Raw genomic sequence first — 22,832 nt, 5'->3', positions numbered from 1 at the left:
GACTGAATGTTTATATTAGCATTTTCTATACACCATACAATTTTGAAAATATTTTGACTCTCTTTGAGCTGTTTACGGACAAGGTCAGTTTTCTTTTTTTTTCTATAAATATCAATAAAATTTTATCTGTTGAGTAAAAAATTTAATAGAAGGCTCCTAGGTTATTGTTTCAAAGGCAGATGAAAAAAAATTAAAAATCCTTAGTCACAGTTTTTATTTATAAGCATTTAAAGTTCAAATTTTGACAAAATACGGAAAAATCACAAAAATTAGCAAATTATTTTGAGTTGAGAATTCATAAAAATTTTTTTTTTAAATCTAAGATTTGAAAATGTAATATAAGATTACTCATAAGTTAGGATGTCGCTCTGCTGTACAGTAGGTTACAAGTGGGTCACTTTAATGGATGGTGTTAAATTTGAATTCAATGATATAATAGCATTGGATAAGGAAAACGATTCTGAGCGAAAACGGTCAGTCAGCCTATGATATTACATTATTACCAAGTATATTTGATGATATTATTGCAGTGAATAAAGTAATTTATATATAACCTATTTACGTGGAGCCTTGTTTTAAATTTTCTATCCTTAGCTATAAAAGTTGAACATTTTATAAATATAAACTACAAAATAATAATTAAATTTTAAATTTGATCAATTTTGTCAAAATTTGAACTTAATATGATATAAAAAAAATTGTTTTACACATCGTTATTGAAATTTCATAACAAACCTATTTATTGTGCATTTTCGAAAATGTATTATTGACATTTAAAAACAAATTTCCCGTGACTGAAAAATTATTATATGTTTTTATTTATAAATTATTGACATTTTATTACAAATTTATTATTAGGTATGGGTACTAGGTACAAATCGTTTTTATTATAGTTATAATAGGTTATTTTTTCACGGTGTTATTTTTTCGGGGACTAATTTTCCGGGGTTATTTATGAGGCATATCAAAGAAAATTACGTACGGTTAAGTACTTCGATAAATACTTTGCAGATTCTCTATATAAACCAGGAAGACGTCGAGCAAATAGATAACATACGAGACTCTAAAAAAAATCTCGAAGAAAACAGAGGGGCCCCGACCGAGTTCGCAGCCCAGCAGTCACGGTCAGGCAATTTAAATTTGGGGGAGGGGCTGAACAAATGTATGTCAAACATGAAACATGTGGGAAGGAAGTTTGTTATTTGTGTGACCACCGCACAACTCAGCTGGGGACAGGAGTACACAAATTTCGTAAGATTTTCCCCTATGCAGCATACATTTTATCAGTGACCAGTGTTATACGATTGAGAATGATTGCGAACGATTGACAGAGCTACAGATCAAAAAAATAATATTTCATACCTTATATTCAAACGATTTCAAACGTTTTTTCGAACGACGTTGTCGTTTATTTTAATCTTTCATATCGATGTATACAACGTTACAACCGATAAAAATTATATTAAATACGATATCGTGGTTTACCGAACCGATATTCTATTGTAAATAATTATTAATAATGCTTATAATCGAAATTGTTGGATAAGCTGTTTTAAAATTTATTTGTTTGGTGGACAGCGATAACTAAATTTCCCCACGTTAGTAAATATTAAACATAATATAACTATAAATATATTATAATAGATAGGTACATTTTGGTTTCTATATTTTCATATAATCAGTTCTATTATTTTCTATTATGTTTATTCTATGTTGGAGTAGGTATTTATTTATTGGAGAATTTCATTGAAAAAATAACAAAAAATGCACTATTATTAATTTCTCTCTAGGAATATATTTATATATTAGTATATTACTATATAGCTCTAGCTGAGTTTAGCCATACAACCCGAATTCACGGTTTGACAACAAAATAGTATATAAAATACGATGCTATATCAATGATCAGTCACGATACAGTCACGTCTTGATTTTAGCCATAGATCTTATACTAATGGTTTTAGCCCAGTTTGAGTGTAAGTACCTCAGTAACTCAGTTCACGGAAAATAGGACTAACTCGCTTTGTGATATAATTTTACCGATATGGCCATGGGCGATTCCCCGTGGTGGATTGTATGTTGGAATTGAATTGTATATTTTTTAATGTGATTCAAACTACACTCCAAACTTTCCTGATATGTCTATTAGAACAATCTCCGAAACGTTCGTCAAAATTGGTTAAACACCTAGTTTACTTATGAGTCTATGAGCTACAAATGTCCGGACATTATCTTTTGTTGTACATTTGAAAAACAAACAAATAACTAAATATTATTTTGTTAAATTTAAAAAAAAAATACCATATGAATAACGCATGTAGATTGTAGGTGGACGGCTAAACTAAGCGAATTTTTTTACAAAAAATTTTCTTTAACCAACGACAACCCTAATCCCTATATACTATAGCAAAACAATTATTCGATTATGAAAAATATTTGTCATAAAAATTAAAAATAGGTAATCATTGTAATTGTGTTTATAAGTATGTTTTTTTATTTTAAATATAATATTTGTAACCATTTTTATATGCCATATTATGTTTATACTAATTATAATGGTAATTATATAATAAATAACCAATAGTAACATTTAAATTTTAAAAAAGTACTCAATTTTTGTGGGCCAAAACAAACGTGTTAACCTTCTTATTACTACCTACAATAGGGGTTGAATAAATGAGCTATAACACCCTCCAACTCTTAAAGAATCTATTGATGTAACTTTTATTGAAGATGGTCCAGTAGTTTTTGATTCTATAGAGGACAAACAAAGATCGTAATACTATAATATTATGTTACCAATTATTAGGTTTTGAAATAATAATAATAATAATACTCCATTCACGACCTTGAAACTAGCGAGACCTTGCGTGTATCGTGGTCCGTGGACTTGACTCATACGAAACACGCATAATAAAATATCATGTACAACATAATCGCGGATCGATTGGCGACCACAGTATCACACATTTACGCATTAACTCGTATAAGTTATATGTTATATTTATATATTTATACCATTCTAATACATGTTTGGTATTTATACATATTTTGTCAGCGTCCGACCGACGAACTACGCAATTACAGCAGCTGTTGCATCCGAAAATCAAATTATAAAGACCTGGGAGATTGCACATTATTAAGAAAAAACTGCGTTGTTTGGTGCAGCACCCAGACAAATCTGACTGTTAAATATAGAGATAATAATATCATATTAATGGAAATGTCTTGTTTTTATTTTAGTGCAATAATACTAGACATCTGCAAGTTTTATTTTTTAGTTTTGAGATCGTACAAATTTGATTTTGACAGTTTGTCACTGATTACTACTACACGAATTGAAGTTGGATCTAAATATATTTTTCATTCGTTTTTAAAACATTTTTAAGTGCCTCCTGAAATATTCGGTAATTCAGTAATTGGAGAAGTCTCGTAGTTGGTCACTTGTTCCCAGATCTTCAGTTATTATATCCTTCATCCGGATAACCTTTTTTTCTACTATATAATAATTAATATTATATTAGTGTATTACTCGCGCGATATTAAAGGATTTGAGTAACCTAACCTAAGGATTTGAGTGATTGAAAGTGTTTTTGTGGAATGATTAATTATAATAGTGAGCAGCAAGTGTATGAATGGTTGGGATTTTGAGGTCCCGATATTCTTGTACTTTATAAACTCGAATGCGACGATTAATATTATTGATTTGAAAAGCTTTCACGTAAAACTGTATAAGTAAAACGATTCTGATCAGGGTTTGATAAGTAATTATTTTTAAACTTTACATAATTATTGAATTCCATCGTAACAAATATTTATAAACTAGAAGATATACTTATAAAGACCTATACTGTTGGTACATATTACATCATCATAATATTATATAATAAAAGAAGGGCATTGAATTTATTACATAATATTTATATTTAATTGATCCATGACAAATCAAAACAATAATTTTATAGTTGTCATAGTTTTATATTCACCCTAAGGTTTTGAAATTATTATTTTTACATAATTTGAAGTCGTTACAAAGAAACATTTGTGGCAAAAATTACATTTTTAAAATTTTAAAATTTATAGCATTCATTTTAATTTCATATTCCAAAGCAGGAAATTATTTGAAGTATTTTAGTATATAGTTATAAGTATTTACAGTTTAGATGGGTGAAGTAGTAAACCAACATTTCGAGGGGTAGATACTCCTGTATCACTCCATACCCTTCATCGAAACTTATCTACACTCAGTGGCGTAGCCAGGATTATGAAATATTATATATAACATATATTTTTAAATAAAAAAATGTAGGGGGATAAGCATGCTTGGTGAATCACTCTGTATATTATATTAATTATAATAAAAGTACATAGTATAATATTATAATTTATAATATAACATCTTAAATCGTCAATAATATAGTAAATATACATTGATGGTTTTAAGTTGCCTATCCTAAGCGCCGTAGGGAATTTTTAAAATATTTGCTCAGGCAATGTGGTTGGTGATATTTTGTTACCGTTACTTACCAATCGTTTTTGACAAGTTAACTGCCACAATAAATTTAGCAGACTTTCCACCATTGCCATGAGCGTTATATTTGGTTCACAAAACCCACACATTGATGCTCAAGTAATTTATAATTAAGATTGAGCATTTGAGCATCCCGGTTGATGCTCAGTGATAAAATAAACCGATTACTTGCTCAAAATTAGTGTGGCAACCAAAAACATAATTTATATTTTTTGCGTGGTAACAGTGGAAAGTCATATTGTGAGCACCTCTTATGATGTTCATGGCAGTCAACTTGTTTTAAGGAGTTCAAATGTTCAATATTGGAAATTATCTAAGTGAAAGTGTATAGTATTAATGTATCATTAGAGTAAAATAAATAATGGAGTGTTCCCGAAAGTGTACGCAAATGCCAATAACGCGCTACACGAATATTAATTACAATTTTTTTACTAATGGTATTAATATTTTGTGAATTATAAATAGTTCTCCAATAATTTTTGAATACAAATTACTTTAAATCGACCTTATTATATTTTTAATTTACTTTTAGTTCAATATTATTAATTTCAAGTTAATTTTATGATAAATTCAAATATTTTTAATATGAATTGTTATCCAATTACTAGGTAAGACTAGAATACTTAATTCTAATTTATCTATGACTTAAGTCTATTTTGGTAGAAAATGTAGTCAAAATCGAATCCCATTAATGCCGTGTTGAATTTTGAACCTTCAGAGGCGCGGGAACGATTTTTTATATGGCGGTGAATTGTTTACAAATTACAAAACTGATAACCCTTTTTTCTTTGTAAACCGGATGTCGATAAAGATCAATTTCTAGCACTGGCTTCAGTTCATCCATGGATATAAAATTTCAAACATAACTTAAAAGCAAAATGTCATTATACAATTAAACATCCCATTAGCACACAAGCATTGGGATACATATTCCATCATTCTGCAGTATCAGTAGTCATTCTGGGTTACTTACCAAATATATTATAGTTAAAAAAATCTGTAAAATAAAGTAGTATATAATGAACTGTAAAAATTTTTTTTTTAGTTTTAACTTATTTAGTTTAAATTTATTTTAAGCCAAATATCAGTTATGCTTATGTTTTAAAATAATCAAATAACTGTATTTATTGGAATCTACATTTTTTTTTTTTTTTTGGGGGGGGGGCCTCAATGTTCTTTGCATTTTGATGAGAAACAATAATATGCTGTGAAACCTTTATGGTTACAAAATAAAAATTAGCTGTATTGATTCGTATATTATTGAAACATGTTATTTTAAGCAAAGAAACCATCGTCAATCAGGTTTTAAAAAAATATGCAAAAGTCATCAACATCCGGGCCCTAATCATTATCATTTATTAGAAGGTCATTAGTCGAGACTCGAGAACATGGTTATATTATTATTTATTAATATTGTGTTCCAAAAATAACAATAGGCATCTGTGAAAAAAATATTGTTGATACAAATATACAATCGAGTAATATTGACATACATGCATAGATAATATATTTTTATTTTATTGACACACGTTGTAGTGGTCACCCCGATTGCAAATTATCGTCGATCAGATTGTCGACACCGTATGATATCGGCCGACTTATGATAATGATGATTATTGATAACGTTGTTTTACTTAATTTTAAGACCATTTTTTAATCTCTGTTTTGTGTGACTGTGACACTGTGTCTATACATTATACACATTGTATTACTTATACTACTATACTATTAAAGGTTGTTTAACGTTAAACTGATGGTAGAACGTTTTTAAATATTCTTAGATTTTAAAGTGTATTTAATAATTACCTGTTTTAAGCAAATAATGTGATAATATTATTAAAATTACTTATATTAAAAAAATCAACTGTTAAACATCTTCATCACGATGCCGCCAATGAAGCCTTTTAGAATTAATAAGCAAACTGGGCCTAAAGGTAATATTTGTCGTTTGTCTCTTGTGAATGTTAATCTCATAGTAATGATTACAATTTTTTTTTTTTAAATTGTATGAAATATATTTTCCATTGCATGCATATATTATTCCAGATTTAGAAATTGTTTATAGTTTTTTTTGTTTTGAACATAAGCTTAATCTCTATATTTATTAAGATTGTTTTTACATAAAATATTGCTTTGCATGGTAGGTACCTAATAGTCTAATAACACTGAAATAATGATTTATTACTTTTAAACTTTTAATAATCTACCTATACAAATTATTTTTAGTAAATTAGCTACCTATGATTATGTTCATCAATATGATTATGAAAAATAATATAAGTAAAAAAGATAATATAAAATATAAGTATGGTTGTTCTTGATTATTATGTATTATATCCTATGTAAAATAGCTTGTCCCGTTAAACTTATTAATAAATAAATAAATAAATAAATAAATAAGTACAGCTACATAAAAAAAAACATATATTTATATTTTATAAGTATTACTATTTGATATTTTAGACAAAAATAAAGGATCTAGACAGCAGTCAAAATCATCTTCATCTAAAAGTAATCGTGATGATGATGACTTTTTTCTGGACAATGGTGGACCATCAAACGATAAACAAAAATCAAGATCATCTCATCCTTCACATTTAAAAGGACGAGAGATTGGTATTACTTGTTTTTACATGACTACCTATATTTCAAAATTATATATTGTATTATTTTGATATTATGTTGATTGATTACTACAGGCTTGTGGCATGCTCGTAAACAAGCAAGTATGATGGAGGATGAAGAAATGCTTGATATGGCTAGACCTAAAGTTAAGCCACCTTCTCATTTAAGAGGGCGTGAATTAGATATGTGGCATAAAGAACAAAATCGATTATGGCAGAAATCCAAAAAGAAAGAACAACAAAAAGAACTAGGAAAATGTGTAAGATTTATTAAAAATCATCAAACTTTTAAATCTTTAGTTTTGGTACATGCAATTATTTTTCTTTAGTTTATTAAGCTAAGAATTGAAGGAATTAGTCGTATGGAAATGCAGTTTCAACAACTTGAAGAAGAAATGCCGATACCTGATGAAAACATTAAACAAATCCCATGTGTTATACCAAATTCCAAATTAAATACAAAAGATTATAGCAATCATAAGTAAGCTTACTTAGTGCTTTACATATTTTGTGTTAATAAATTAATTGTTATGACTTATGAATTAATGCAGTTATAGGGCTTTAAATCTTTTGACTTTAAAAGATGAAGATGTAGATGAAAACGCTGAGTACATAATAGATAGATATAAAAAACTGGAAGATTCAAATTTCAAAAGAAAGTTTTTAGATAACATTACTGGATCTATGGAAGAAAATCTTGTCGCATCTATTCAAAGTAATATGGTATGTTTCAAAGCTTTTAACATATTGCCTATTATGTGGCCACCTGAATCCATTTGACTACAGTTTATAATATAATATCTCTGCCTCTTGATCAATCCAAGATGTGCTTCTTTCTACATAATATGTCAAACATCAATAGGCTTTGCATATCCTATATAATTTTTATAATTTTCATAGCGTAACAATGAAATTTATTTTAATATAATAAGACTAGGGGTTGGCTACCTTAATATCAAGAACCAAAAACATATAAGTACAAATTTATCAAAACCCACCCAAAAGTATATCATTTTTTTTTTTTAGATAGTTAAGTAGGTATCATTTTTTTAATTTTGTAGGAAAAACATGTTCAACAAATTACAATCCACAGTTAAACATAACACCAAAAACTAGAATATTGTGCATGAAGGTATTTATTTAAGAACTACTGGTTTCATGTCATTAAAGATAAGCACAATAATGTTCTCCTTATGGATTATATTTATTTTTATATAAATTATAAAATGTATTATGTGGGCCACACAAAAGGTGCATGTGGTCAACTCGATTTTAAACAGTACAAAAATAAAAACATTTGCATCGTTACTTACCTTACATAATATTTTTAAAACTTTAAACTTATTAAATAAGATAAAAAAATTATTTGGTCCGATTAAAATGCATAGCTTAATAATGTGATCAACTATGGTATATAGTATTAGAAGTAGCAGTTACTTACATATTTACTTGAGAGGAACCAACACCCGCATGCATTATTTCTGTCTTGCAAACGCATAACATAGCAAATTGTATGTTCTGAAAAATGAATAATCAATTTAATTCTGTTATGAGCATTTTAAAATTAAAATATAAAAAAAAACCTATGATAGTCCCTAGATAATATTCTTACTTTTAAATTTGATATTAGTTTCATTTAATTTGATTCACTCTAATATTAAACACTCTAAGGGCCGCTCTTACAATGTCCGGTTGAAGTTAACCCACACTTAACCGACCGAATTCTGCCGGTAGTAAAATGTTTTATCAGTCTGTTAGCGTTAAGCGAAACTTTACCGGACATTGTAAGAACGGCCCTAACAGAATTTAATTGATTATTAAGATTACAGAACCTACTATTTGCTATGTTATGCGTTTGTAAGATAGTGTAAGAGATGGAATGTGTAGAGTTCTCTTAAGAACTTTAATAGTACCAGTTATTAGAACTGATTTAGTTAATTATAAAAAAAAAACATTAAATTTACTTAACTAACAGATATTATACTTTTTTATCTAAATACCTAATATACCTAACATAGTATTATAATTATTATACTTATTGTTGTTTAAAAAAAAAAATAATAAAAACCTAATATATAATTTTTAGAAACTTCGAAATGATGAACATAAAAATTCATTTTTGAGAAATGAACTTGAAAATAAACGTAGAATTCCTAAGTATAGATCTATGTGTGAAATCAGAAAAAAACTGCCTTCATATACTAAAAAAGATGAAATTTTAGAACTCATCCGTATGAATCAAGTTATACTGATAAGTGGGGAAACAGGTTATTATTATAAAAATTAATAACTATCAATACTTCTATTAAATACAATTATATATTTATATTTTTAAATAAACTGTACATAGGTTGTGGTAAAACTACCCAAATGGCACAATTCATTCTTGATGATGCTATTATGTCAGGCCGTGGTTCAACGTGTAGAATTGTTTGTACTCAACCAAGAAGAATTAGTGCTATATCAGTGGCTGAACGTGTTGCTGATGAAAGAGCTGAGCGTATTGGAGAAGCCAGTGTTGGTTATCAAATTAGGCTGGAAAGGTTTGATATATTTTATAAAGTTTATTTTTTTATGTATTCGTGTAAGTTGAGAAATACTAGAAAATACAAATATATTAATTTATTATAAATGATTTATTCTTCAAGGTACATGATTATAATATTAAGTAAATAAAATAAACTAATATCTTAAATAATGTATTATATTTTAGAAAATTGGGTCGTGAATATGGATCTATATTGTTTTGTACTACTGGTATTTTACTTCAACATATCCAAAGAGATTCAGCTTTAAATTATTACTCGCATATTATCATTGATGAAATACATGAACGTGACACCATTAGTGATTTTACATTAACTATTCTCAAGAGCATCATACCTGTTGTAATTACATGCATATTATGTTTATTGATATACACAGTATTTTATTAAAATTGTACTACATTTTTTTTTTGTATTGTTAATCCAGAGACCTGATATTAAAGTTATATTAATGAGTGCAACATTAAATGCTGCGGCATTTTCCAAGTATTACAATGACTGTCCATCTTTGAATATACCGGGATTCACATATCCAGTTGAAGAACTTTACCTTGAAGACATTTATACATTAAATAGGTTTGTTACATTTTTTTTATCATTGCTAATATCTATTAATTTTATTTATTTCTGCTGAATATAGGTTTAGATATTTTCCTAAAAAACCAACACAAAGATCTCGCAAAATTAAACCTGGTGATCCATTCACTGAATTCGTAATTCCTTATGTAAAGTAAGTATGCATATAAAAGATATATTAATGTATATATTATTTTTAACAAATAATCAATATTAATATTCAAATAATAAAATATTTTGTAGTGAAATGAGGAGATTCAAAAAATATCCTTTTGCAATATTGAATTGGTTGGAAAATCCAATGTCTGAAGATACAGATTACGAATTGATTTTAGAACTCATATATTACATTTGTAATAATAAAGATGATGGTGCAATACTTGTGTTTCTTTCTGGATGGGATCAAATATCAAAACTGACTAAAATTTTAAAAGATAAAGGCTTTGGAAATACATGTAAAGTATATTGTATAAATGTATAATTTCATAAAAATTTTGATATATGTTTATACATATTATTTTTTATTTTGTAGCTCGGTATATACTGATTCCTTTGCATTCCATGTTACCTACTGTATCTCAAAAATCTGTTTTTGAATCACCGCCTCGGGGTAAGTATTAAATGTTAAAATTCTTTAAATGCATTTTTGTTTAATTTTAGCATTATAATAGGTGTTCGTAAGATCATATTATCCACAAACATAGCAGAGACTTCAGTTACCATAGACGATGTAGTTTATGTTATTAATAATGGCCGGATGAAGTTAAAAGGATTCGATGCAGAAAATAACATTGGAACTCTTAATGAAGAATGGGTGAGCTTAGCTAATTCTAGACAACGTCGGGGTAGAGCAGGTCGTGTAAGACCTGGTATTTGTTATCATTTGTATACAAGAGGACGTGAAAGATCATTTAATGATTATGTACTGCCTGAGATGATGCGAACAAGCTTAGAAGAAGTAATACTTCAAGCTAAAATATTACAAGTTGGTATGGTAACCCCGTTCTTGGAGAAAGTTATGAATCCACCAGAAACCAAAGCCCTTGAAGTAGCTTTAAAAGTATGTTATGGGTTTATTTTATATTAGTAGATGTACTATACTATTAATTTATTTTTTAGCTATTGATAGACTTGAATGCTTTGGACGAGAAAGAAAATCTCACTCCATTAGGTTTTCATTTAGCAAAATTGCCAATCGGGCCACTTGAAGGTAAAATGATTATTCTAGGTGCAATGTTTAGTTGCCTGAGTCCAATAATGACAATTGCTGCCAGTTTAAATTTTAAAGATCCTTTTGTCATGCCAGTAAGTAATTTATTGATTATATTATTTGGTATTACATATACTTACATGTTAAAAATATTTTCAATTATACAGGCAAACAAGGAATACCAATGTCGTGAAATAAAAAAAGAAATGGATGAAGGTCATCAAAGTGATCATCTTATGGTCACAAGAGCGATGAGCAAATTTTTACTAGCAAAACAAGAGAACAGAGCATGGGATTTTTGCAGAGACAATTTCCTCATGTATAATACAATGAATATGTTGCATGAATTAAAATCACAATACGCAAAGTATTTATGTGATCTGGGATTCATTAAAACTTCCAGTTATACCGATTCTGAATACAACCAGAATTCAAACAATGTTAAGCTTTTGAAGTGTGTTCTTGCTGCTGGTTTGTGTCCCAATATTGCTGTTTCTAAGTAAGTAAAAACAATTATTAATAATGTTTTTAAAATCATATATTATATACTATTATAAGATAATAATAATTATTTTAAAGCCCTAAAATTAAAACGAATGGCCGTAAACTTTCAAAATTTATTACTGCTGAAGATGGAAAAGTTGAAATTCATCCAAAATCTGTGAATTCAATTGATAGTTACTATGAGAGTCCTTTATTATTATACCACACAAAACTGAAGACTACTTCAATATTTTTGCACGATACTACTATGATTTATCCATTTCCTGTGGTGCTGTTTGCAAAAAGTCTTAAAACAACTGGTGAAAAAACTGATTATGTTACATTTAGTCTTAACCCTCAAATAAATTTCACTTGTTGTGCAAGAACAGCAAGTTTTGTAAAGGTAGTTATAAAATTTTAAATTATTAATAATATTGTAGATTTAATGATTATGTCACATTACTGAATCGTGTTAGATTAATTGGTTTATTATTATTTGGATACTAAATAATAATAAACTATTTTTTTGTATTTTATTTAATTATTGGTTGTTTGATTACATGATTATGTTTGTCCTAATAATTAAGAAGACACTTTACAGACATTTGTTGCCTCAGTCTTACAAGTACATAACATAGTAAATTTTACTCAGCATATCATGTTTAGCAATCTTAGTTTAAAAATTAGATTGAATTGACCTCTTATAGAATGTAAAGCTAAGATTATTATCTAGGGCATCTCATAGGCTTTTTATTATATTTTTATTTTAAAGCGAGTTATTTTAAAATTGTAAATTGTTTGTATATCTTAAAATACTTATAATTTACTTTAAAATTAAAATATAACAGGTAAATTCACTCTAATTTTTAAACTAACAGAGCTAAATGTGATCTTCTGAGCATTATATTTGGTATGTTACACACCTGTAAGTCCTCTTAACTGACTATTTAAACAATAATGTTTATTCATGTTTTTTTTTCAAATACATAATATTACCTAATCTCTTATAATTGATAATTCAGTTGTATATTTTATTATTCTGTTATAAGCGTATATTAAAGATGAGACATAATATAGCCGAAAAACAATTTCTTTTGTAATATAAAATTTAAATTAAACTTATATGGCCAGTTATAAATTAAATAAGTGATTTTGAGATATTTTCACATTTGTAATATTTCCGAAATATCCTTTTTAAATCCTAAATAATGCCTATCTATTTAAAAATAAAAAAAACAATTGTATTTGATAATTCAATATTTCAATATCAATACTATTGTCTCATGGATAATTCCCATATTTAAATTATATTCATAAATAACTAAAAGTGGCACATTGAATATATTTTACATACTTAATATTTCTCTCAACATGGCTTTATATTAACCACAAACAAATTAACATAATTTTTAATTACTATTTATCTTTACATTTTTTAGCAAGTAAGAAATAGATTGAAGTGGTTGATTGACCATTTAATGTCGCATCCTGAAGAAATAAGTTTTAATTCAAATTCAGGCAGTGGAAAAGCGCTCAAGTAAATATTAAAATATTTACAAATTATGTATATTTAAAATTTAAATACTTAATGAAACAATTTTATTGAATTATTAACTATTTATTAAGGTACATACATTTAAAATTAGAACTTAATATATATATATATATATATCAGATGATCCATTTAAGTGTGTACACTAATTATTGAAAAGTTCTACATTTTTGAAATTATTCTTTTAATATATGCATTTAAGGTTTATTAGATTATATTATAATATCTAAGGAACTACTTGTTGACATTTGATATTTATAGATTGAAATACTCCGAATAATATAATAATTTAAATTAAATACATGTGTTTAAAAATGTTTATACTTTGTCGAAGATAAGTTAAATATTTTTTTTATGATCTAACATCATTACCCATTTGGATCTTGTTTGAAAATTATTTGGCATTTCCCCATATTATTTGAATTAATATATCTAATTAATATAAGATCAGACATAAACCAAATTTAATATTTTTCTATTTTGCATTTACTGTAAACATTTTATTACATTATCTGTATTAAGTGCACGGTTAAAAATATAATAACCTACCTAGCTTACAATATTCTTATTGGATTTAATGATTAATTATTTAATTATGTTATGTTTAAGAGAAAATTATTTTTTTTTGTTGATTAAAAATTGATATATTTTAATTGTTTTTCATTTTTAATTAAGTACCCTGATCAAATATTTTAAACTTTAATTTCTTAATATATACATTTAGTTAAATAATTTTTAAATATTTTCTGTATATTAATAATAGTTTATAATCACTAATCATCATAAATTATTTTTTCAGACTTGTTGTTGATCTCGTTTCTGCAGAAGAACATCCTGGTATATTAGAATTTCCTTTTATGTTTTAAATTTAACTCATCAAACATTTTTATTTATTGATATTGTACAATTTATTAAAATAACTTATGATATATAATTTTTTTTAAATACATATGTATGTTTTTTAATTAATTACTTATTAAGGGGCCCTGTCCCAATGTAATTATTGTCCAAAATCATATTTTATTAAAACGATGTTTCTGTCTTGTAGAATCAATAGTATTTTTTTTTTTTAATAGTGTTAAATATTTTATATTTAAACATGGATTATATAATTTAATCTATAGTAATTAAATTAAGAATGGTAAATAAATTTTATGTTTACATCTCAATCTGAGAGTATGACATGCTCTTATTCCATAAATATCTGTTTACAATTTCCATGGTGTTTAAAACTACAGTACAACTTGTTTGTCGGTTAGCAGTGGTAAATTATTCACATTAAAAATCAATAATCATCAGTTCAATTAAACCAACATAACAATACCAATAGTTACATTGATAATAATTTAGTTATTAATTTCATTACATTACTTAATAAAATATAGCAGTGGCACTAGAGGCCTCTTAATGTGATTATAATTAACAACTTTAAACTATTATAGGTACATTAGTTTTAGTACTAAATGTGAGTGTTTGGAATGTTTGGATGGTTATTGTGTTATTTTAAATAACTACTTTGAAGCAGGGGCCGTTCTAAAACACATATTGAACAGGCATAAATGTATATTTTTAAATAAGCTATAGCCTACAGGCACAACCTAAACTCTCTAATCACAAATTTATTTTTGCATTGCAGTTCAAATATGAATACCAAAAAAATGTAGATTGTTTTAATACTTTTAAACAAAATACAATGTGATTTATATTAAATATATTATTAAATTATTCTTTTATAAATTAACTTCTATAAAAAAAAAATTAGGTACTTATAAATTAGTAACAACGTATAACTGATAAGTTAAAAAAACAATATTATTTTAACAAAGTGTCAAAATGAATAAACTATTTTCTCTCTTTCAACTACTAATTCTTAACTTTACTTATCAAAACGGCACAATATAGAACTTTTTAACAGGTGAACATCAAATAATCTGGTACAGGCAGCTGCCTATCCTACCTATACGCTAGAACCATCACTGCTTTGAAGTAGTATATTTAAAATTGTTTCATATTTATAATAAAACTTTTGAATACATTTTTTTTTCAGTTCAAATTAAGTTTAATATTTTATATGTTTGTTACAAATTAATTACCATGTTCTGAAGTTCAAAATCAATCATGCATTACTCTTTGCAAACTAAATATTTGTAATGTGCAGAAACTAGATGAATTTACTACTGCAGTATTGTATTGAATTCAAGATAAACAAACATTTGGTGTTAATACAGTATGCGGTCTACCAGTAAAAACATTTACCACAGTAAATATAACAAAATTTGACCATCTTATAAATGTATTATTATATGCTGGGTGCTATGACAAAGTTTCCAGCATTACCAGTGTAATAATCTTGGTGCTTGGTACCTACTATTGTAGTACTAATAGTAGATAAGTGGCTGCCAAGTTATTATAGATGCAGGTCGCAGACACTTTATTTTATGTTGAAGTCGTGGTTGATGAATAAATAAAAGACAGATGTTGTTTATCATGAATTTTATTATATTGTTCGATAATTTTCTAAGTCCAAAATAATGTTGTACAAAGTGGCGTGAAGGTGCTTGCACTAATGGGTAGTACACGTCTGAATTTCTGAAAACAGGCTGATTCGGGCTCCCTTTTATATGAAGTTCCCCGTACCCTTTGCCTATAGATACTGTATCTCGGCTCACGGATGTGATTTGTGTGACCATCGTTCCAGCCCACGCATTTTATGACTTCCCAGTATAATTCTGCGTATTGCTAAAATGCTAATCTATGATTCAATTGAAATAATCATTCTACTCTTTTATATTTTTATATTGAATATCGTCGCGTACAGCGTTGTAATTAAAATAATCATTCTACTATTTTATATTTTTATATTTGAACATTGTCGTATACAGGGCTTCCCGAGTAATTATATTATTCAGTGAGCCTGTCTTCTTATGCTAAACAGTAGGAAATCCTATTTCTGTTTCTAATATCCGATTTATGCCGAATTACAGTATAGCTAAATTTATTACAGTATAGTATAATTATGTACCTGTGGAATCTGTTTTATTGTTAAGTAGTAACTTGCTTACTACATCTCCCCCTTTAAAAGTTGATTTTTATCGTCTAAAATGAGAAAAATTAACTCAAACTTCCTCCATTAGTTCAAGCACTTTCCTATGATTACAAATTTTACATATATCAATTATTACATTACATTCAATTATTACATGTTTACATGTTATGTTTTACATTAAATACATCATTATAATTATATGGTTCATTCCACCATATTAATTATTATTGACAAAATACAGATTATAATCCACAATATTACAGTATATATTTTGCTTATTATCTAGGTTAGTATCTTATGTGAATCAATATATTCTTTTTTGTGTTTTTGCTTACATCAATAATCTTATCTTAGTGTTAATATAATATGTGTAATAATCTTTTAATATAATATGAATTCTTAAAATCTATTACAATATATATTTTTTCTTCGTGCAATATATATATATATGATAAAATAGTGGTGTGTACTATATTTTATTTTTCCATTACCATGTTAATTATATTTTAAATAAGTTAGATTAATACATTTCTTATTCCATCACCATGTTAATTACGCCAATATATGCTAATATGTTCCTTTAAGGGTCTTCGTCACTAGATTTTTCAAGCGCTAAAATGGTCTTTGAATTTCCAAAAATAAACACGGTTCAATCTATTCGATTTCAATTTTGAAAACTGTTCTGAACTCGTTACCTAGTCTTCTGTGTTTACACCAGATCATTTTTAATAATAAATATTTTTTAATTAAATACAAGCTATTAAGGAACTGATATTTTAAGAATTTAAAACAGCTATAAAAAGCTTAATATTAGATTATTTCAAAATGTATCTGGTGTGAACTTAGATTAAGATCTTGGCTTTAATTTTGTATAGGTATGTTATTTCTCTAAACCTGCCTCGGAAGCCGTAAATATGGAAATACTAGAACATGTTTATTGATATAATGATAGATATAAAATAATTTGTTGCACAACCTGTGCTGCTCAACAATTCCAACGGCGACCAAGATTATTAAATCCCCCACTCCTTATTCCTGGAAATGCGTCGACGGACGCGACTCGCGGCACGAGCGATAACACGACAGCTGCCGCCCGCCCGCCTGGCTATTTTTATCCATTGCTTTTGTATACACAATACAGCCTACTAATTGATTATTATTATGAAAATCATTTCCGTCTTGAGCTTCAAACGTGAACATTGAAATGAATTCGAGTAATTCCAATACGAGAATATGCAAAAAAAAGAGAGGGTTTCCATCAAAAAAGAAGAAATCTAAGATAATAGGTTCACAAAGCTTGTTTAAAAGTCGATGGACAAGGTACATATTTTATTATTATATTTTTTTATGGTGTATAGTAAATGCTAATATAAACAACCAGTGAAAATGTCATGGTCATGTGTTTTAAAGTTACACTAAAAACCAAAATCGGATTTTGTCAAAAACCGATTTTGCGTGAAAAATTCAGTTTTTGTTTAAATTTTTTTTTTTTGTTTTTGTTTAAAATTACGTATTTATTTGACCTCCCCAATGCACCAACTAGATTCACTTTCCCATCGAACAAGATACTGAAGTAGAAAATCGAAGCATTATTTCGACTACTTATCGTGTACACAGACACAAATAAAAAAAAATAAAACATACATAATTGTTAAAATCAATACATTCATCGCTCCACTCAGAATCTAAAATAGACGTCATATTGAATATTATTATACTATAGGTATAACAAATAATAACCATTTCAAAATTTGGATTTTTTTGCCCTTTTTTTTACACATGAATTATTAACGATTCACTATCAAACGGTTTTATATTTTTGTTATTATTAAAAATAGTAGTTTTATAAATAGGTCTATTTTTTAATTTATTTTTAATTAGTAGTCATATAAAAAGGAAACCTTCGCCAAATGTTTGATTTGGCCTTTTATTTACTCATTATATAGGCTATAGGTTTTTGAAAAAATTTGGTTAAACCTGCTGTATGCAACCGCCAACCCACCCTAATTGAAAAATAAATTACTTGTATCAAAATAAAATATATTACAATTTAAATAAAATGTATCATAGACTTAACCATATTATTATAGTGACTTAATCTATGACCGAAGTCCACTACAACCCTACTATACAGCAGAGCGAGTTCCCGGTTTTTTTTTTAAATTAACTTCTACATTTTTAGTATGGTGTAAATATTACGAACATTTTAATGATTAACAAGATATATAATTAATTGTGGTTTAGTTTTATATATACGTATATACTTTTAATTTATCCAGAGAGCACAGTGATCAAACTTCTTCAAATACACAAATTTCAGTCTCACCTGTACCTGTTGATGTAGTTCCAAATCCTGCTCTAACTGAAAATTGTACACCTGCTATTTCCCAAGCTGCAAAAGTCTCTTTTTCATTATCTCAAGATGATGTTAACCTAGCCCAACCATTAGCTACGTCTATGGAATATGACGTAAATTCTGATGTTGATACGCACAAGCTAGAAACAAGTATTTCACCTATCAAGAATCATGAACACTATAGTTGGACGACGAATTTTAGATTTAGCTTATATATGTCAACAAATTAAAGAAAAAGATAATCACGACCCATACGGTTGCTCATTTAAGGACATGGTTTGTGTCAATGAAAAAAAAATTGGTTTAAAATCATCTTTTGCATTTAAATGCAATTTTTGTCTGAAAACATATACAATTGACTCGGAAAGTTCAGAAGCGAATATGACGGATATAAATATTGCTGCAGTAGCTGGTATAATGAATGTGGGTGGAGGATTTAGTCAGCTTCAAACTATGACCGCTTCTTTGGAAATACCTCCCTTAAGTCAGTTTGTGTACAATAAGTCACATGATATAGTTTGCAAATCATTTAATGAATGTGCTCTTAAAGAAATGGAGGCAGCTGCAAAAGAAGAAGCTCAACTAGCCGTAAGTGCCGGAGACATAGATACTGACGGAACTCCCCTTATTTCAGTAGTTGCAGATGGATCCTGGTGCAAACGGTCTTACAGGTCAACTTACAATTCATTATCAGGCGCTGTAAGTTGATATTATATTCTTATTTTAATTTAATAAATTTATGATATGCTATACAAAAGTAATATATTTTACTATTTTTAGTATACCTAAGTATATTACAGTAGGTTGAATTAATTTTTGCCAAAAACATTGCATTTGAAAATTGTGTGTAGGTATATACCCATTTTATATATAAAATGTAATAACATAATATGTTTTTAATGTTTCAAATATACCCATAAATAATATTTTTTAGTTACAGCAAAATAAATAAAATCGTTATTCTTCATTTAAATAACTAATTTTGTCGAAATTTGAACTTAAAATATCTATACCTATAAGAACTTGTGTTGATACATTTTTTTAGAGTTTTTGGTTATAATATGAACTACTCATGAGAAACCTTGTAATTTTTCTAGATACTGTTTACAATATTGTACATATTATAATTAAATAATAGATTATATTATGTTCTTATTAAATATTTAAAATTGTTTTTATTTTTGTATATTTAGGCTGCAATAATTGGGTATAGAACGAAAAAAGTTTTATTTTTGGGAGTAAAAAATAAATACTGTTCAATCTGTATTCGTTCTGGTCTTGGTTCAAAAGAAGTTAAAGAACATTGTTGCACTAAAAATTGGTCGGATAAAAATGGATCGTCGGGTATGGAAGCAGCTGTAATAGTTGAAGGTTTTAAACAAAGTGAACCTATGTATGGTATAAGGTATCAAAAATTGATAGCCGATGGAGACTCAAGCGTATACAAAAAAATTTTAGAAGCAAGGCCTTATAAAAATTTAACTGTACAAAAAGTTGAATGCCGTAACCACCTTCTTCGTAATTTTTGTAACAAACTTAGAGATATAACTACGAAAAAACAAGCAGGTCAATTAGCTCATAGAAAATTGTTATCACGTAATATTCTACGAATGCGAAAAGGTATAGTGAAAGCTATTGAATATAGAAAAAAAGAAAATTCAGTTATAGGACTCAGAAATGATATTTTAAATGTTGTCAATCATGTTTTCGGTGATCATAGTAGTTGCTCAAAATATTTTTGTGACATAACCGACGATAATAATTCAAACGATATTAATTACATGGAAAAAATTTTTAGTACAGATAGAGTGTTTATAGATAGCGTAATGCAACCTATTAGGTATCTTGCTAGACATACTTCAAGCTTGATACTGAATGTTGACAGCAATATAGTTGAATCTTTTAATGCCATTATTGCAAAACTTATAGGAGGGAAAAGAGTGAATTTTGCTCTAAAAGGGTCATACGCTGGACGTTGTGCGATTGCTACAGTTACTAAAAATTCTAAAAGACCTTTTTATTCTTTGCACAAGACAATTTTAAAAAATAGTCCCTTTAAAAAATTGCCATCAGTGAAAATGGAAATAACACGACGAGATAATCAATTTCGTCAAAATAATCGCTTGACGAAAAATAAAAGGTTTAAAAAAAAATTATTTGGTGTGAATGACTCAAATGCTTCATATGGAGAAAATTCAATGAAACCAGATATGAATGAAAATGAATATAATATAGAAAAATTGGAAGTCATTGAGTCCATGAAAAAAATTGCTGCACAAAGAGAGGTAATAGAAAGACAAACTGTTAACCAAAGTTCTTGTCAGAATTGGTTGGACATTAGGCGTAAATTACTTACTGCTTCAAACTTTGGAAGCATAATTAACCGTCGTCCAGACACGGGTTGTGAAAATCTAATAAAAAATTTAATTTATACTAGTGATGTTGATACAATAGCAATGGAGTATGGAAGAAATCATGAAAATGAAGCTAAAATTTGTTTAGAAAATTTACTAAGTATAAAAATAAGAGAGTGTGGATTGTTCATTGATGAGTTTAATTATTTCATTGGAGCAACTCCAGATGGATTAATTGATGAAGATGGCTTGGTCGAAATAAAATGTCCTCAATCAGCTGCAGATCTGACTCCCGAAGAAGGAATTGAAAAAAAAAAAATTAGCTGTTGGAAAAAAACTAATAATGGGACCACTTATGAAATTAAAAAAAATCATAAGTGGTATTACCAAGTACAGGGACAGTTAAATGTTTGTCAAAGGGATTATTGTATTCTCGCCGTGTGGACAAAAAAAGGAATGAAGTATGAAATAATTAAAAGGGACATTCATTTTTGGACTACTATCATGTTGCCGAAACTTCAAAATTTTTTTTTCAATTGCTTTTTGCCGGAATTGGTCGACCCGAGGCACTCACGTAGTATGCCAATACGGAATCCAGAGTACATAATTAGAGCACAAGAAGAAAAAAAAAATAAACGTTTAAAGCTTCTTTAATATTTTGTTTTAAGTAATATTGAGTTTTGTTAAAGTATATAGTTTAAGTATATACAAATATTAAGTTTTTTTTTACAATGTACCTTAACATATTATGAAATCGTCTATACGTTAAAATAAAATAAAAATATTATTTATATATTCGTTTATGATTTATTGTCTTACTTATATATACACATATACATTACAAACATAAATTAATATAATTAATGACTAAGGGACATTCGTATTGCCGGTTGTACTAGGTTTCTACTAAATGCTATTCACTGACGACTGACCGTGAGAGGTGGAACATTTAAATTATTATATCCCCAAAATACCTATTGATTTGCATAGTAATAATATTGGAATACAAGCGTATATAATAATAGGTCAATAAAAGTATAATAGGTTATGCGTCTGTAAAAATAAAATTACCAAAGCGTATGCGAAGCGTACCGTAAATTATTAAATAAATCGAACGTTGCGTCGCGCTTGAATTGTGTAGTCAATACGAGTAGTATTGAGAGAATGATGCGCCGCTCCCGGAGACGGTTTCAATCACTCGCTCACGCGTCGGTAAGCGACCGAAGTGGGCGTGGTATAAAGCATTGCGTGAGAGGTTTTACGACATCTAGTGAGCGTTGTTACGTTTTAGTTTTACTGTCGAAGACCCTTAAGTATTTGTATATTATTTTATAAAAATTTAATCCTAACTTGAAATTTTTTTTTTCATTCATTTAATTTTTTTTTTTTTTTCAATTAAGATACTATGTGGTACTCCGACGGACTATTTATTAGTTCGCCGTGTACTTCCTTAACGTCTTTATTAGATATTACTGTTGTTTCGAATTTTTGCATAAAATTATCATAACTTTCGTCCTTAATTTCCGTAATATTATACACACGCGATAACGCGTC

The 22,832-nt window shown here is 27.7% G+C and overlaps 2 protein-coding genes across 2 annotated transcripts; both read left to right on the top strand.

Annotated features, from left to right (window-relative positions):
* The first annotated feature begins 6,184 nt into the window (after positions 1–6,184).
* Positions 6,185–14,691, top strand: LOC132939170 (ATP-dependent DNA/RNA helicase DHX36-like). The gene is made up of 18 exons (XM_061006202.1): positions 6,185–6,465; positions 6,995–7,147; positions 7,231–7,415; positions 7,485–7,636; positions 7,707–7,878; positions 9,242–9,422; positions 9,506–9,698; positions 9,869–10,043; positions 10,129–10,277; positions 10,342–10,431; positions 10,521–10,732; positions 10,810–10,887; positions 10,949–11,337; positions 11,397–11,582; positions 11,655–11,986; positions 12,067–12,373; positions 13,410–13,507; positions 14,322–14,691. Exons 1-18 carry the CDS (start codon positions 6,417–6,419, stop codon positions 14,386–14,388), a joined length of 3,168 nt encoding a protein of 1,055 aa, XP_060862185.1. The 5' UTR covers positions 6,185–6,416; the 3' UTR covers positions 14,389–14,691.
* A 3,081-nt stretch (positions 14,692–17,772) lies between these two features.
* On the top strand, positions 17,773–22,576 carry LOC132937969 (uncharacterized). The gene is made up of 4 exons (XM_061004612.1): positions 17,773–17,888; positions 18,848–19,074; positions 19,127–19,623; positions 20,118–22,576. Exons 1-4 carry the CDS (start codon positions 17,773–17,775, stop codon positions 21,930–21,932), a joined length of 2,655 nt encoding a protein of 884 aa, XP_060860595.1. The 3' UTR covers positions 21,933–22,576.
* Positions 22,577–22,832: the final 256 nt, after the last annotated feature.

The sequence above is a fragment of the Metopolophium dirhodum genome, chromosome 2 (assembly GCF_019925205.1).
Source record: "Metopolophium dirhodum isolate CAU chromosome 2, ASM1992520v1, whole genome shotgun sequence".
NCBI lineage: Eukaryota > Metazoa > Arthropoda > Insecta > Hemiptera > Aphididae > Metopolophium > Metopolophium dirhodum.
The sequence above is the reverse complement of the archived record's forward strand: the minus strand, read 5'-3'. Positions and strand labels throughout refer to the sequence as shown.

What these genes read in the sequence shown, in the direction of transcription:
- LOC132939170 (XM_061006202.1), top strand. Translation starts at nt 6,417, where the DNA reads ATGCCGCCAATGAAGCCTTTTAGAATTAATAAGCAAACTGGGCCTAAA. An exon ending in TTTAAAAGGACGAGAGATTG is followed by an intron (nt 7,148 to 7,230) that starts GTATTACTTGTT and finishes TGATTACTACAG; the next exon opens with GCTTGTGGCATGCTCGTAAA. An exon ending in GGCAGTGGAAAAGCGCTCAA is followed by an intron (nt 13,508 to 14,321) that starts GTAAATATTAAA and finishes TTATTTTTTCAG; the next exon opens with ACTTGTTGTTGATCTCGTTT.
- LOC132937969 (XM_061004612.1), top strand. Translation starts at nt 17,773, where the DNA reads ATGAATTCGAGTAATTCCAATACGAGAATATGCAAAAAAAAGAGAGGG. An exon ending in TACGCACAAGCTAGAAACAA is followed by an intron (nt 19,075 to 19,126) that starts GTATTTCACCTA and finishes GACGAATTTTAG; the next exon opens with ATTTAGCTTATATATGTCAA. An exon ending in ACAATTCATTATCAGGCGCT is followed by an intron (nt 19,624 to 20,117) that starts GTAAGTTGATAT and finishes TTGTATATTTAG; the next exon opens with GCTGCAATAATTGGGTATAG.